Source organism: Danio rerio, chromosome 9, assembly GCF_049306965.1.
Source record: "Danio rerio strain Tuebingen ecotype United States chromosome 9, GRCz12tu, whole genome shotgun sequence".
Taxonomy (NCBI): domain Eukaryota; kingdom Metazoa; phylum Chordata; class Actinopteri; order Cypriniformes; family Danionidae; genus Danio; species Danio rerio.
The window spans coordinates 46,580,001-46,597,929 of NC_133184.1; the positions used below are offsets into that span (position 1 = coordinate 46,580,001).

Here is a 17,929-nt window from a genome sequence, read left to right on the forward strand (position 1 = left end):
CCTTTTTAAAGAGGAGTTTGGAAAAGATCTTTTCTCTTCTCCATCGGGTCTTGCCTTAGCTTAGCCACGACCCATGCGAGGGTTCAGGATGGAGTCGTACTGTGAAACCGGAAAGCTCCGCGAGTTAACTAGAACTGGAATGTCCCAACACGCAGCATTGAGCGCTGTGGTCCATGTATCAGGATGCTGAAAAGCATGATTTATTAAATCTGTAATTGAACCATACACCAGTGCAGCTACCCAGGCTCCCCGGGGGCATCTGGAAGCCCCATCCGCACACACGCAGGAGCACAACAGATTCCTGTTTCCCCCCTGCTGCTATACGGCCGGCAAATTCACCGAGTGTTTGTTCCTGCCAAACACCGTACCCTCCAATATCCAACTTAATTTGGTAAATAAACCCACATTTTCGGGCCCTAATTGGTGGACAAACGGCACCAAGACAAACAGGACAATGAGAGTTCTCATGTCATTGCCGGGCCCGAACATTGAGCTGTCTGAGAGCACTTAGAGGAATAAAAGAGATTTATTGAGCCATAGAAGGCTTGGGTTTCCCTTATTTAAACATGAAACTCCCTCTCTCAGCATGCCTCTGAAATGGTCTTCCTCCTATGTCCACTCCACACAGCTTTGGACAGCTGCAGGCTTTATTTATGTTGGAAAAGCACTAAAAGTTTCCAAGAATATTTCCATCCTCGAGCAGAAACCTTTTTTTTTTACAGCGGTTTTGAGAAACAACAAAAGATCACGGCGCTTCAGCAGAGGTTAGCGCTCGGCATCACGTCGGATAGATCTGTTATTTCCAACCTGCACCTTCTCAGAATCTGCCCTCAGATGCCCATGAAGAGCAAGGCAGAACAATCAGCTTTATGAATGGATCAAGAAAGCTTTAATGAGATAGTTCACCCAAAACTGAAACTTCTGTCATCATTTACTCACCCTTCGCTTGTTCCAAACTGGTCTGAATTTCTTTTTTCTGTTGAACACATAAGATGTTGTTTTTGAAGAAAGCTGAAAACCTTTCAATATTGACTTCCAGAATATTTGTTTTTGTCAGTGGATGTCTTAAGCTTTCTTCGAAAACGGTTTTGAGCTTTATTTAAAATGTCTTTGTGTTTAACAAAAGAAAGAAACTCATAAAGGTATAAAATAGCGTTGAGAAGTTCGGATTATTTTTCTGACTCGGACCTCGAAATCTCGTTCAGTCTTTTTTTCTGTTGCTGTTTAGAAATCTTAATTTTAAAGTGCTCAGTGACGCAAATTAAATCATCCTTTCTGCATTTGTCTAGTTGTTCAACAGTCAGTGCATTAACAAAATGTTCCAAATCGAAATCAGCCATTCTCAAGATAGGTTTGTCTGACTCACAATAACGTAGACACCTGCTCTTTAATCAAACCTTCCTGTTCACAAAGGTTTGTCCTTTTCTCCAGCAGCAATAGATCTCACAATACTCGTCCGAAATTAAAGACATCAAAAAAAAAAAAAAAGGAATATCCCACCGCTGCCACCATTGAATGTTACGCGTTTAAGTTATTAACATATTAAATGGATGAAACGTAATAATCAGTAAGTCTCTAATAATGCTGGATGAATAAGGAGAAGACACAACTGCTGGTTAAATGAAACGAAAGGTAAGTATTTTTAAAACAGAGAATGTCAAACAATGAATTTAGGAAATTAGATATAATGTAAATATAATTTTAAATAACTTATTTAATTTAAAGAAAACAGGAGTGTTGCCAAAACAAAGAAATAATTATGAGAAAATGATCTAACTAAACCCGACCCACTAAACTAACTAACCAAAGAAAAATGCAGAAACAAGACCGTAATCTTCAGCACGTTGCTCAACTAAACTTCATAACTACTTCAAAACATACACACCTGGCAACGCCTCCAAAACCTAACTAACAAGTGAAAATACTATGCTGCTCAAATTACTAGAGTTCTCGTAAAGTACACACTGTTAGCCATTAGCAAAACATGATCTCATATAATCCAATTGTCATAAAGATCGTTAATGACATCACCTATCTAATAAATCAAACAAAGAGAGAAAACTAGAACACAGCAACCAAACTAAGCAAAACGCAAATGAACAGGCCGGCCGACACAAGCGAGGAGTCTGGCTGTGAGCTAAGTGCTCCTGGGGAACAATGCAAGCACACAGTTTTTATACTGTGCAGACCAGCTCCTGATTGGCGCGCCGATTGAGTCGCAATGATGATTGACAGCCCCTTCGACCAATGGTTGCACACTTAAAACAGGACAGGATACACAACGGAAGAGAGAGAAGAGAACTCAAAACAGAAAACAAACCACAAAACATACATGAAACATAAATCAAGCCATTTCCTTCAGTTTGCCAAAATATTATTTAAATGTTACGAGTTGCTTCCAAACTTCCAATCTACAAATAGCCCAGACGTTAATCACACTACAAACAAATCATAACTAGAATGCTGAAAGTAAGAGAAAATAATCATTTATCATTTACCTGAGCCTTCTGAAATGTCTTCAGGTTGTAGTGGTTTGTTCACATCACACAGACAGTCCCATGATTAGCTAATACATATAAGCTGAGTCGAAAGGACCCATGATTAGTTCACCTTTTGAGTCGTCGATTTTTGAGTTGTTCTTTCATCATGTAACAGCATGCAAAGGGATGACTCAAAATCAAGGACTTGAAATGAACAGATCAAATATTTTTCCGGCTCTGATATGTTTGGCTTCTGTCTGTCACATGATGAACAAAGACTCAAAACCAAGGACTCGAAAGATGAATGAATAATTTTTTCCCTGCTCTGACTCCATATGATTACCTTCAGTGTTTAATGTGATGAGCAAATGACTCAAAGCGAGGACTTGAGAGATGAACGGATCTAATCATTTCCTGGTTCTGTCTACATATGATTGACTTATGTCTTTCATATGATGAACAAAAGTCTCAAACCGAGGACTCGAGAAATGAACCGATCAAATCTTTTCTCGGCTCTCACTGCATATGATTGGCTTCTGTCTTTCACATGAGAAAAGAATGACTCCAATCGAGGACTAGAGAAATGAGCGGATCAAATGTTTTCCCAGCTCTACAAATGATTGGCTTCTGTCTTTCATGTGATGAACTAACGACTCACAACCGAGGACTCGAGAAATGAACGGATCAAATCTTTTTCTGGCTCTGACTGCATATGATTGGCTTCTGTCTTTCACATGATAAAAGTACGACTCAAATCGAGGACTCGAGAAATAAGAGGATTAAATCTTTTCTAGGCTCTGACTGCATTTGACTGGCTTCTGTTTTTCACGTGATGAACGAACGATTTAAACCGAGAACTTAAGAGATGAATGAATCAAATCTTTTTCCAGCATACAATTGGCTACTGTCTTTTACATGGAAAAAGAACTAGTTAAACCGAGGACTCGAGTAATGAACGGATCAAATGTTTTCCCAGCTCTGACTACGTATGATTGGCTTCTGTCTTTCACTTGATGAACAAAAGACTCAAAACCGTGGACTCAAGAATTTAACGGATCAATTAATTTTCTGGCTCTGATTGCACAGGATTGGCTTCTGTCTTTCACATGATGAACGTACAACTCAAACCGAGGACTTGAGAGATGAACGGATTTGATCTTTTTCTGGTTCTGACTACATATGATTGGCTTCTGTCTGTCACGTGATGAACAAATGATTCAAACAGGACTCGAGAAATGAACAGATCAAATCTTTTTCTCGCTCTTACTGCATATGATTGGCTTCTGTCTTTCACGTGATGAACAAATGACTCAAAACCGATGAATCGAGAGATGAACGAATCAAGTGTTTTTTCTGGCTATGACTGCACATGTTTGGCTTCTGTTTTTCACGTGATGAATGAAACACTCAAATAGAGGACTTGAAAGATGAACACATCAAATCTTTTTCTTGCTCTGACTACATTTGATTGGCGTCTGTCTTTAATGTGAGAAACGAACCACTCAAAGCGAGGACTGGAAAGATGAATGGATCAGATCTTTTTCAACTCCACCTGCACAAATATGCACAAATGAACGAATCACTCCCTGAGAGGACTCATCGTTCTGGAGTCACCTAAAAGATTTGTTCAAAATGAATGAATCGTTCAAGAATGACCCATCACTGGTATAAAAACAACTTGAGGTGGAGTAATCAGTTTTGGGTGAACTATCCCTTTTTTTTTGTCGTGAAGAATTTTGTTTGGGTTTGGTCAATAGGGAGCAAGAGCAGAGGGTTCAGGAAAGTTGTTTTGCATTAGTAATTTGGAGAGTATGCACTGTTTGCTTTAGGAAGGGAGTTGAGGCGGCGGGACCAGCTGGGTCATAACAAGGAGCCTCACTTACACACAGACGGGTCACACACAGCACCTCACTGTGAGCCAGATTCACCTGAGCAGCTTATTTTGGAGTCATTTCAGCTTCTGACAGCATATCCGTGAATCACTCCTTGCCGATTTTCGGATAGAGTCAACAGTAAATGGCATGCTGACAAATAAGGTGTTCTGCCACTCCAGGCCCAAGTAATTTGTTAATTCATTGACATGAATGTATGAAGTTTGGGGGTCAGGTTATATATTTTTGAATTGAAATACATCTCATTTGCTTACCTATTGAGGCTAGTTATTTGAGCTAAAAAGACATTTTAAACAAGTGTTGGGAATATTAGTATATTTTCAAGTAAACTTTTTCTGTTTCAATATACACTCACTGGCCACTTTGTTAGGTACACCTTACTTAGTATTGGATTGGACCCATTTTTGCTTTCAGAACTGCCTTAATCCTTTGTGGCATAGATTTAACAAGGTACTGGAAATGTTTCTCAGAGATTTTGGTCTATATTACCATCACGCAGTTGCTGCAGATTTGTCGGCTGCACATCCATGATGCGAATCTCACATTCCACCACGTCCCAAAAGTGCTCTATTGGATTGAGATATGGGTCTGTGGAGGCCAATTGAGTACAGTGAATTCATTGTCATGTTCTTAGATGATTTGCACTTTATCATCAGAAGATGGGTACACTGTGGTCATAAAGGGATGGACATGGTCAGCAACAATACTCAGGTAGGCTGTGGCGTTGACACGATGGTCAATTGGTACTAATGGGCCCAAAGTGTGCCAAGAAAAAATCCCCCACACCATTACACTCACCACCACCACCAGCCTGAACGGTTGACACAAGGCAGGATGAATCCATGCTTTTATGTTGTTGATGCAAAATTTTGACCCTACCATCCGAACGTTGCAAAGTTGCGTTAACGAGCAGTTGGACAGGTGTACCTAATAAAGTGGCCAGTGAGTGTATTTTGAAATGCAGTTTATTCCTTTGATGGTAAAGCTACATTTTCAGCTGAATTTAACCGTCTTCAGTGTCACATGATGATTCAGAAATCCTTCTGATAAACTCTTTCTACAGACTGATGGAATTGACCAAAGTTTATATTTTAGAATTTATATTTAATTTACAAAAAATATAACATGGGCATTTATAACATCACAGCTGATATGCTGATTTGGTACTGGAGAAACGTATTATTATTAGGGTTGAACATAGTTCTGCTGCTTAATATAACTGTAAGTGTAAACTGTAAACTAAGTGTAAACTTAAGTGTAAACTGATTATTATTTTGAAGTAGCGTTTACTTTTGCATTCTCAAATTTGAATTTAAATACATTCCTGCTGAATAGAAGTATTAAAGGGATAGTTCACCAAAAAAAAAAAAAAAAAAAAAAAAAATATATATATATATATATATATATATATATATATATATATATATATATATATATAATTTTGTTGAATATATAAGATATTTTGAAGAATGCTGGAAACCTGTAACTGCAAACTTTATGGTTGCAGGTTTTTCAAAATATCTTTTCTGATCTTTTGAAATTCCTGAATGTTTGAAATCACTTGAGGGTGAGTAGGTTTTTACGTTGGGGTGAACTATCCTTTTAATACTTTTCATTCAAAAACATTAATCAGGAGGTACAGGCAATTCAAGTTAAGCTTGACTTTGACTGCCACTCAAACAGTTTGCTGGATCATCTTAGTCTTTTTAAATTGGGTGAATTAAGATGTTTTATTTTATTTTATTTTGTTTCATTTATTTTATTTTGTTCTAATTTATTGTTATTTTATTTTATTTTTTGTTTAATGTTTTATTTTATTTTTATTGTATTTAATGTTTTCTTATTTAAATTTACATTTTAATTTTTTATTTAATTTTTAATTAAATGTATTTTTATTTTGTTTAATGTTTTATTTTATAAAATTCTGTATTTTTTTATTTTAATATTTTTTAATGTCTTGTTTTTAATTTAATTTATTTTATTTTATCTAAACTAATATTTTATTTAATTTATTTTGTTTTATTTTTTATTTTATTTTATGTTTTATTTTATTTTTATTTTTAAAAATTTTGTATGTTTTTTTATTTAAATTAGTATTTTATTTTTTATTTTATTTATTTTTATTTTGTTTAAGTTTTTATTTTTATTTAGTTTTTTATTTAAATTAATATTTTCTTTACTTATTTTTATTTTTTATTTTATAAGGCTATGTTTACAGTTGGCCAGCTAAGCCAAACTGTTATTCACAGCTACTAATAAAAGGCGTCCAGAACCAATTACACTGCAGTTCCACACTTAACACATTTACAGTACTATTTAGCACCGTCAAAACTAGGTATGTCCAAAGTGTCCTAGAGTTTACTTTCGCTTAACTTAGGGGTCATTCTAAAGGAAATCTCCACTGATGTCTTCTTGTGTGTCCCTCCCTACAGAGGCACCACATCGGAGACCGCAGCCTGTCCCTTTGCAACATGTTCCTGGACGAGATGGCCAAGCAAGCCCGCAACCTCATCACAGACATATGCACAGAGCAGTGCACCCTGAGCGACCAGGTCAGTGACGCACACACGCTTCCAGCTCTGCCAAAACACAGAGGGACTTTTGGGAGTTCTGGAATTTTCCATGTCATATCTGGGATTTTAACAAACTTAACTGGGTTTATAAAGAGTTGTGCAAATTCACCAGGAATGTTCCAATCCTTTGCAATATGATCACGATGAAATTAAAGTGCGATTGATTCGCTGAACACAGTTGGCAGAGATGATTTGCACACATACAGTCAACTGGATGAATAAACTGGATTAAGGAACCCTCATCCCCGGTGAGCATGAATTTCACGTCGTAAGCAAGCAAAGCAGCAGTTCATAAGTCATTCCCGCTTTGCTCTAGTCTGTGCTGCAGAAAAACACATTTGTCTTGAGGAATTACAAGCTTAAGATTGACCTAAATCATTTTATTATTTGTGCAATCTGATATATTTTCAAGTCATTCAGTTGGCAGAAACTTAAGACTAAAGATTTTATCCACTAGGAATTGATTGTAAGGTGATGGAGGGAAAGTAACATGGATTCGAATTTGTTAAATGAAAAAGAAAAATGATTCATTTTGTTATGTAAAGGTCTGACAATATTTATTTGTCTTTTTTTATATCTATAATATTAAATAAATAAATATTATCTACAGTATATAAAAATAAAAGGAACACTTATGCACTATTCACACCGGGCATCAGCGCTTCCCATTCACTTTAAATGGAGGACGCCAATCGTTGCCGAACTTTTAAAGTCAACGGAACCATCAGCAAATCAGATTACATTATGCAAATTACCCCAGCTCAGACAGTATCCAGTTGCAGTCTAATTTCATTGGCTGATGCTGCCGGGATGATCGTGTCAACTTTTGCCAACTTCAGACATGACCTTCGTCAGGTGTTAACGCTGAAGCCTCATGTGAATCGGGCGTCAAACAACACAATGTAACTCCAAGTGTTCCCTTTTTTTTTAACTATATATACAGTTGAAGTCAGAATTATTAGCCCCCCTGTTCAATTTCTGTTTAATAGAGAGCAGATTATGTCAACACATTTATAAACATAATAGTTTTAATAACTAATTTCAAATAACGGATTTATTTTATCTTTGTCATGATGACAGTAAAAAATATTTTACTAGATATTTTTCTAGACACTTCTATACAGCTTAAATTGATGTTTAAAGGTGTAACTAGGTTAACTAGGCAGAATAGGGTAATTAGGCAAAATATTGTATAACGATGGTTTGTTCTGTAGACTATTGAAAAAAAAATTTGCTTAAAGGGGCTAATAATTTTGTCCTTAATGTTTGTTTTATTTATTTAAAACTGCTTTTATTCTAGCTGAAATAAAAACAAATAAGACTTTCACTAGAAGAAAAAATACTATCAGACATACTGTGGAAATTTCCTTCCTCTGTTCGGTTACAATTTTATATCTCGGTGCATTGACAATGCTTTCCATACACAATTTTGTATTTTACTTCAGCACAATAATTCTTGTATTAAAATGTATACATGCATTTACATTTATATATTCTTTGTAATGCAATTTTGTCCTTTAATACAAGTAATTAGATATATGAACTGTACCTTTAAAAACTCAAGTACATTCACAGAACAACATGAGCATTTATAGCAAATAAACAAATGTAAATATTCTGCTCGCTTTCTGAGCGTTGTCAAGCAAGTCCTTACACCCATATGATTAGTCACACACAAACAGAAAGGGCTGCAATTGGCTTTAATGCCCTTGTGCTGTTCACCGATGAGTGACACCGATAAACGGCAGCGGTGATCACAGCTGATCCATAATAGATTTGGAGGAGAAAACTTGTTCTGCAGACACCCGCTAGTGTCAGTGAAAGACTTATCATTTTTAAAATTTTAATAATTTATTTACTTTCTTTACAAATTTTTAAATAAACATATGTCAATATATTATCTAATATTAATAAACATTTATACAATATAAAACTCTTTAAATAATATAAACTTTGGTACTGTTTTGTTTAAAGTGCAATGAAATATCACATCTTTAATAAACAAAAACAGATTACCTATTGTCATTTAATGCAATTGAAATTTTTATTTTTGATCTTTTTTTATTTGTTCAATAATTTTAAAACATTTTTTATTCCATTTAAATGCATAACTATAATTTGTGAATCCAGAAAAAATAATTGTAGTAGTCTCCCTTTTATGTAATAATATATAAATATTTCAAAATAAAGTAGATCATTAAATGGAAAACACTGTAAAAGCTGCACGTTATTGTGTGCAGCCAGCAAGGTTAATGAAACAGAAATGTTTCTTCGTTGTCTTGATTTTTTTTTTTTTTTTTTTTTTTTTTTAGCTCAAACCCAATCTTCCATTACGTCCAGTTCAAGATCCAAGCTCACAACTCAAGCTCACATTTTCTTTTGCCGTTATGCTGTACTTAGTATGTCACAAATCAACCAGTTCTGGTATTTTAAGAAAACGTAACCGTTCTCAATTCATACCTTTAGACACATTTCTAGAATTTACAATGACTTGCACTGATGATGAATTGTTCTCAATATGACTAGGAACTCATATTAAAGTAAGTAGGGTCAATTGTGATTTCATGTTGACTTTAAAAAGGGCCTTTTTCCTGTTGTTCTTCTTCACAGCTACTGCCAAAACATTGTGCCAAAACCATCAGTCAGGCCGTGAACAAGAAGTCGAAAAAGCAGACAGGGAAGAAGGGTGAACCGGAGCGAGAAAAACCTGGCGTGGAGAGCATGAGGAAGAACAGACTCCTGGTCACCAAGTAAGAACGAAACTCATTTGATGTAATCTGGCGCTGCGTCAAAATTCACATACTGCATCCTACATCCTTACTCTACTGTTAGAGTCTCTAACAGTAGAGTATGCAAGCTTTGGGACATACTACATCCTCATTGACTGACCAATATGTTGCTTGGTTACATTCCCTGTCAATCATCTTGACACATCATTCACGTTTCCTTTATATTTAATTAACTACATTATTGGAGATTTAAGCTGCTGGTTGATCTGCCATTTGTGAGTCTTTCATGTAGAGAAATCTCCTCAGCTCTTTGGATAATTATGTATTCAGAAGTTATTCTGCAAATGTTAATGTTTATATAAGTTCACAGAATTGTTTCAGATGAAATCCAACTCGGAATACTTGATTTGAACATTTTATAGTTGGATAGATGTTCACAAACAGTCATTGAAACAATTTTACCAAACCCTGTCTACTTAATGGTTGGTCTTGCATGTCTGTCATGTTTGTAGTTCTAACCGAATTCACGTTCAACACGCAATGTATTTTGGCCAATATTAAAGGTTAGAATACAGAGTGTTCTAAAACATGCTGCAACTTAAACACATGCAAAGAGGAAAAGCACCAGCAAATTAAGAAAACGTCTTCATCGGTATGTTGCAAATACAAATAGAAAACACACTGCAGATTCTCACAACACATCTAGATTTTTATTTGAAAAAACAAATTGTTTTGAAGTTAGCACTTTGTGTTTGTATTCTGTTGTCCTTTCCATCTTTAGCTCACTATTGCCGAGTTCAGACTGCATGATTTTAGCCCTGATTTTGACTCACCGACAGCTTTTGAGAAATTGCAGACAAATGCCTGAAATCCCAGGCAAATCGGTGCTCGTTCATGTGAGGGACAATTACACAGTACGAAATATCAAGGACCCCTAAAAGGGCCTGAATAGTTTTATCAGAATTAAACTTATCTGCAATTTATTTAACCTCATTTTGACAGTTAACATTTTAACAATCATAACAAATATGAAGCATTGCGAAATTAAATTAAAATTATATTTATATTTTTAATTATATTTACCTATATAATTTACCTATTATATTGGCCCAGTTTGAGGCAACTGTACATAGTGTGAGTACGCCCTAAAACACCATGAATGAGCAAAAACCTCATCAGATAATCTCACTCTGATTGGCTGTTATCGTTTGCCTATTTGCCTTTACTCTTGCCATTATTTTCAGCTCTAGTTTCACATTTGGGCCGCTTTAGCCAATGGCAGAACAGCACCTTATGGGGAGGTGTGGATAAAGATAGGAAAGTCCCGTCTGATTGGTGAAATATAGATAAACGATCTATGCATCTGTAACCCACCGGTCCTACTGCATCCAACCCAGTCTGATCTGGGATCGAACCGGCAATTCTTTGCATGGGAGTTGGTTGCTCTAACAAAGAGGCTAAAGACCATGTCCTCTAGCGTCAGTCGCTAAAGCACCTTTTGAGGTCAGAGGAGTGAGGTTTACCTGCACAGCACTTTGCTAGCTGGCCTCTGTTATGCATCCAACACACATATGCATGACACAAACAACAACAGTAAGTTCTCCTCTTTCTGCGAGACGGATATTACACATATTATTATTGCTATAATTATACATTTTTTTCAATATACTAATCATGCCTAATGTCTTGTGAGGATTTACAGCACATTTTCTGTTTGTTTGTTTTTTTTGAACCCTCGTCAAACCCACAATGATGTTTTCTTAATTTGCTGGTGCTCTTTCTATTTGCATGGGTTTAAGTTGCACCTAGATCTCACAAGTAGAGAAAAAGAACCAGTGTGTTAAACAAACCACGCTGGAGGCCTTCACCGTTTAATCCCTCCATACGGCACACATTCAAACAAATCCTCCATATAATATAAAATGGATTTGTCCTAAAGCCTGATGCGGACACACATGAGCAGTAGTAACAGTATGTGAGCAGTGTGGCCCCATAGTGAGTGCTGGCTAAGACTGCATAATCTGAAGGAAATGAGTTTTTAAGGCTGTCGTCTGGTTTTTACAGTCTGGATAAACTGCACACTGCTCTGTCCGAGCTCTGCTTCTCCATCAACTACGTCCCCAACATGATGGTCTGGGAGCACACCTTCACCCCACGCGAGTACCTGACCTCCCACCTGGAGATTCGCTTCACTAAGTAAGTCAGACTTTTTTCCCCATCATGATGGCTCAGACAACACAGCTCTGTATTAAAGTATGACCTAACTAGGACGGGATGGTGTAATCATAATAACTTGATGTAAGAGAGAGAGTTTGAAACGTATTATAATGTTGCTGAAAATATAAATTCTAGAATTGTAAATAATTATATTATATAATTATATAATAATTATAATTATATAATAATAAATTAACAAAGATAATTGTTTATATAGTTTATTATATTGTCCCTTTATTTGTGAATGTTCTAAATCTCCAATGGATTCCACTTTTTACATTATACAATAAATATTTTACATTTACATTTAGTCATTTAGCAGGCGCTTTTATCCAAAGCGACTTACAAATGAGGACAAGGAAGCAATTTACACAACTATACGAGCAACAATGAATAAGTGCTGTAGACAAGTTTCAGGTATGGAAAGTGTAAGAAGCAAAACATTAGTCTTTTTTAAAAACATTAGTTTTTTTGTTTTTTTTTTGTCGTACAGTTAGCGGTGGAGCCAGAGAGGCACTTGCAGATTAGTAAGGAAAGTGGAGACTGAATAGTTGAGTTTTTAGTCGTTTTTTGAAGACAGCGAGTGACTCTGCCGTTCTGATGCAGTTAGGGAGTTCATTCCACCAATTGGGCAGATTGAACGCGAGAGTTCGGGAAAGCGATTTCTTCCCTCTTTGGGATGGAACCATGAGGTGACGTTCATTTACAGAACGCAAGTTTCTCGAGGGCACATAAATCTGCAGAAGTGACAGCAGATAGGAAGGAGCAAAGCCAGAAATCGCTTTGTAAGCAAACATCAGAGCTTTGAATTTGATGCGAGCAACAACTGGCAGCCAGTGTAAACGGATGAGTAGCAGAGTGACGTGCTCTTTTAGGTTCTTTAAAGACCACTCGTGCTGCTGCATTCTGAAGCAGGTGAAGAGGTTTGATAGAGTTAGCTGGGAGCCCGGCTAGTAGAGAGTTGCAATAGTCCAGTCTGGAGAGAACAAGAGCTTGAACAAGGAGTTGAGTGGCATGTTCAGATAGGAAGGGTCGGACCTTTCTGATGTTATAGAGTGCGAATCTGCAAGATCGAGCAGTTCTAGAAATTTTGCTTATGTGTTTACCCATATAAATGAATGAAGATTGTTTTTATTCTTATATATATATATATATATATATTTATATATATATATATATATATATATATATATATATATATATATATATATATATATATATATATATATGTATATATATATATATATATGTGTGTGTGTGTGTGTGTATATATGAATATATATGTATATATATGTATATATATATATATATGTATATATATATGTGTGTGTATATATATATATATATATATATATATATATATATGTTTATATATGTGTGTGTGTGTGTGTATATATGTATATATATGTGTATATATATGTATATATATATATATATATATATATATATATATATATATATATATATATATACGTATATATATATATATGTATATATATATATACGTATATATATATATATGTATGTATATATATATATATATATATATATATATATATATATATGTATATGTATATATATATATATATATATACGTATATATATATATATATGTATGTATATATATATATATATATATATATATATATGTATATGTATATGTATATATATATATATATATATATATATATATATATATATATATATATATATATATATATATATATATATATATATATATATATATATATATTAAAGTCAGAATTATCAGCCTCAATTATTATCCCGTTTATTTTTTTTCCCCAATTTTTGTTTACCGGAGAGATTTTTTTTCAACACATTTTTAATTATAGAAACCTGATAGAAAATGCTTATTTACAAGAAAAGAGGTCAGATGGATTTAAAGAGTTTTACATCTGAATTAACTATTTACCAATATGCTTCAATTATCTTCCATACAATACCATTTGTTCAAATTTTCTCCCATGTATTTATAGCTGTATGGTGAAGACACTGGCCTGGACAGACTGCTGTGCTAACATTTAGTTTATTATAGTTTTTAAAACTTGTAGTTTTATACTTTTTATTTTTCTTTCAAAAGGTTAAGTTGGAAAAAAGTGTGTATACAACTAGACTTTTCTTTTCTTTTTTTTTGACGAGGCAAGTAAAAATCTTTTCCATTGTTCCAGAACCTTTAGATTTGTACAAGTCTGTAATGTATTTCATAAAAGTCAAATCTTACTGGATGAAAACTGCAGTACAGTATTTATTCTAATTATATTTGTTATATTTTCTTTAGCTTTGTTATGCAATGCAGTATTAACAACATTAACGATCTAATGCAGTGGTTTCCAAAGTTGGAGTCGGGACCCCCTGGGAGGTTTTGGGACAATGACAGCGGGTCTCTTGGTGATTTCTAAAAGTCAAATAAATTGTATTAAACTATTAGAATTACCATATTTTCTCAATAACCCACAGAAGATAAAAATAGTGAATAGTTGCATAAAAAAGCAACAACATGCAATTAAAAACTATCACCCTTTTAATTGTGTGTTTACGTTAGATTAACAACACTGCAATAACATCAGCTGCAGCAGATTGATTTTATACCACCAGGTTAAACTTTCTGACACCTTTATAGCAATCAAATACATTAAAAATGAATACAGGCCACAACTGAACACTGAGGATGATCTCTGAGAGTTGGTCTCCAAAATTTTGTGCTTGGTGTTATCAATATGCTTATGTTTATATAAGCCTACTGTTATGTGTGCAACATTTGTACATTTATAGTATAACCACCTTAGAGGAATGTGGAGGTCGCGAGTTACTGGAATTGTTATTTTGGGGGTCGCTGGCTGAAAAGTTTGGACACCCCTGATCTAATGTAGTGAGAAATGCTAAGTTTAGAGCCTTTTTTTTCCTTTTCTTAATCCTTTAAACATAAACATTTCAATAGCCTAAACTGAATTTGGCTGCTACCAACATAAATATATCACTGAGGGTTTTATCTCTCACATTACCCACAGTCCTCCCCTCCTGATGAGGTCTATCCACACTGTAGCATCAATCATATTGATTTGCCTCATAGGGGAGAGAGTTACTGTTGCATTTTATGTCTGGGGAAGTTTGTCGTCCAGCTCTCCCTTATTAATTAAGCTGAGAACTCAACGGCTTAAAGAGCCTCTTGGGGTTTATTGTTCGATTTGTGTAATTTATTGGACTAGCGGCCTGAGTTTGGGTTTGCATGATTTTTGACACGGTTCCAGAATAGCGCTCGTCCAACTAAATAAACACCGGGCAGAGGAATAACAGGTATTTTCCACTGTTGGATTCAAAACTCTGACGCGGATGCGTTGGCTGGCCCTTCTCTGCCGGGCTGTGAACCCCTCATGTGGCCGTGTTTTTCAGCAGCGAGAGGCCCAGTTAGCAGATCTCACCATATAACCATGTGCTGTTATTACCCATTTCCATCTGACAGGGTAAATGGGCTTGATTCAGGTCAAAGCATAAAAATAATATGTTGTTGTTATGGATCGGTTTATAGTGGCCACCACTGCACTCTGATCCACACCACATAACCAAGTCCAAATTGGTGCTTTCTTAACATATATTTCAGGTCTTAAATGTTCAGGATTTATCAGTACACATAATTCTAAAGGAAAAAAGAGAGTTAGAGTTTTAAAGATTGCGTCAAAATAATAATAATAATAATAAAAATAATAATAATAATAATAATAATAATAATAATAATAATAATTCCTTACATTTATGTAGTGAATTTTCTAGACACTCAAAGCACACATTGGGGGGAATCTACGCATCCACCACCAGTGTGCAGCATCCACCTGGATGACATGACGGCAGCCAGATTGCGCCAGACCACACAGCAGCTGATTGGTGGAGAGGAGACCAATTATGATATGGGGATGGTTAGGAGGCCATGATGGACAGAGGCCAGTGGGCAAATTTTGCCTGGATGCCGGGGTTAAACCCCTGCTCTTTTTCAAAGGAAGGAATTTTTAACAACCACAGAGAGTCAGGACATCGGTTTAACATCTCATCTGAAACCGAGTAGTATAGTCACCTTCACTATACTGGGTCGTTAGGACCAACACAGACCGCAGATTAAGCACTCCATGCTGGCCTCACTAACACCGCTTCTGACAGCAACCTGGCTTTCCCATGTGGTCTCCCATCCAGGTACTGGCCAGGCGGAGCCCTGATTAGCTTCAGTGGGTGACTATGTGAGTGTTGCAGAGAGCTAGCTGCCGGCTAAATAATGTTTCATCTTCAAAAGATTTTACCTTTTAGGAGTTATTGATATTTTATATTATTTTATTTTAATTTTATGTAGAGCAAAATAAATACCATTAAGTAATTAATAAAAAATTTAATTTAAATAAAATATAATTTTAATTAAATTAAACAATGATATAAAATATAATTTAAAAATATTAAACATAATTTAAAAATGTATATTTTTAAAATTAACTTTGTTAAGTTTATTATTCATATTGCTTTACTTTATTTATTTTTTCTTTGCATATAATTATTAGCTTATAATTATTAGATTTTTTTAAGCTGTCATCAAAATATAATAATGTGCTTAGTCTTTAAAAGATTTTGCACTTGGCTGTTACTGATATTTTATTATATTATTACTTTTTATATAAAATGTTTTATTTTATGTATTACCTATAGAGAGAGAAGTAAATAAAATTAAGTAATTAATAAAAATATTTAAATAGAAATAAAATATAATATAAATTAATTAAACATGTATTTACAGTCATTTTATTTAAATGTATTTTTCTTAACCAATTTTCTTAATTTTTATTTATAAATTAAATTAATTTTTTTTATTTACATTTATTTAAAAAAAATTTATTCCTTTTGCTCTTGCATATAATTATTAGTTTTGCAGTAATTATCTACTTCTAATATTGCTTTGTTTATTCAATTTATTTAACATGTATATATGACCTTCATGTACTTGCTGTAGTACAGGGGTCACCAATCTCTGTCCTGTGCCGGTGTCCCTGCAGAGTTTAGCCTCAACTTGCCTCAACACACCTTCCTGGAAGTTTTAAGTATTCCTAGTAAGAGCTAGATTTGCTTGTTCAGAGTTAGCCAAACTCTGCAGGACACCGGCCCTCCAGGAACATGTTTGGTGACCACTGGTTTAGAGTAATCGATTAATAGAGAAATCAAGTACTGCTACTGAATGTAAATATGTAGGAAGTTATTAAATTGTGATCCATTGCGATTTTAAATTGGACTAATTGTTCAGTTGATTTGATTGTTTTTGTTTTATCTTACTACTCATTTTATTGCATATATTTTTACATCGATTACCTAGATGTATAGGTGGACATAAAGGCACTTCCATGTTATATTTTATACACTTTGATAAAATATTCTCAGAGCAAGCACCTTGTTCTTGTTAATGTTACATACAGCAGCTAATCATGGGCAGTAAAATAAACACGTTTATTAAAGCCAGTTGGGTCTGTATGATTGTCATTCAGTAATTGTTGTTGATCATGTCTCTTAACTCTCCCTCAGGTCTATAGTCGGGATGACCATGTACAACCAGACAACACAGGAGATCGCCAAACCATCAGAGCTGCTCACCAGCGTCCGGGCCTACATGACAGTGCTGCAGTCCATTGAGAATTATGTGCAGATTGACATCACCAGAGTCTTCAACAATGTGCTGCTGCAGCAAACCCAACACCTGGACAGCCACGGAGAGCCAACCATCACCAGCCTCTACACTAACTGGTGAGAGTCTGCCTAACTATACAAAAATGACCACAAGGTAATTTCAAAGCGTCACTTTCACTTTTGCAATTGGAGGAATAGCTCTGTTCAAGAAACGTATGTGCTGTCTACGTAGGATGCTCCCTTCTAAGTCAACATCCTTACTCATTATAGTGATCTGCATAGGTACGGCAGTCATATCACATTTATTTATCTTCACTCCATACAAGATATTACTTTATACTATAAAAGTGGCTTTACAATATTAATGT

The 17,929-nt window shown here is 34.9% G+C and overlaps 1 protein-coding gene across 7 annotated transcripts in view; it reads left to right on the forward strand.

Annotated features, from left to right (window-relative positions):
- The window catches only part of nckap1 (NCK-associated protein 1), a 104,241-nt gene that overhangs the window by 58,817 nt on the left and 27,495 nt on the right, over positions 1 to 17,929 (forward strand). For all 7 annotated transcript variants that reach the window (NM_001137665.1, XM_005167921.5, XM_005167922.5 and 4 more), the window contains 4 exons: positions 6,805 to 6,924; positions 9,556 to 9,695; positions 11,739 to 11,870; positions 17,460 to 17,678. In NM_001137665.1, coding sequence (NP_001131137.1) covers positions 6,805 to 6,924; positions 9,556 to 9,695; positions 11,739 to 11,870; positions 17,460 to 17,678 — 611 coding nt within the window. The remainder of the gene's footprint in view (positions 1 to 6,804; positions 6,925 to 9,555; positions 9,696 to 11,738; positions 11,871 to 17,459; positions 17,679 to 17,929) is intronic.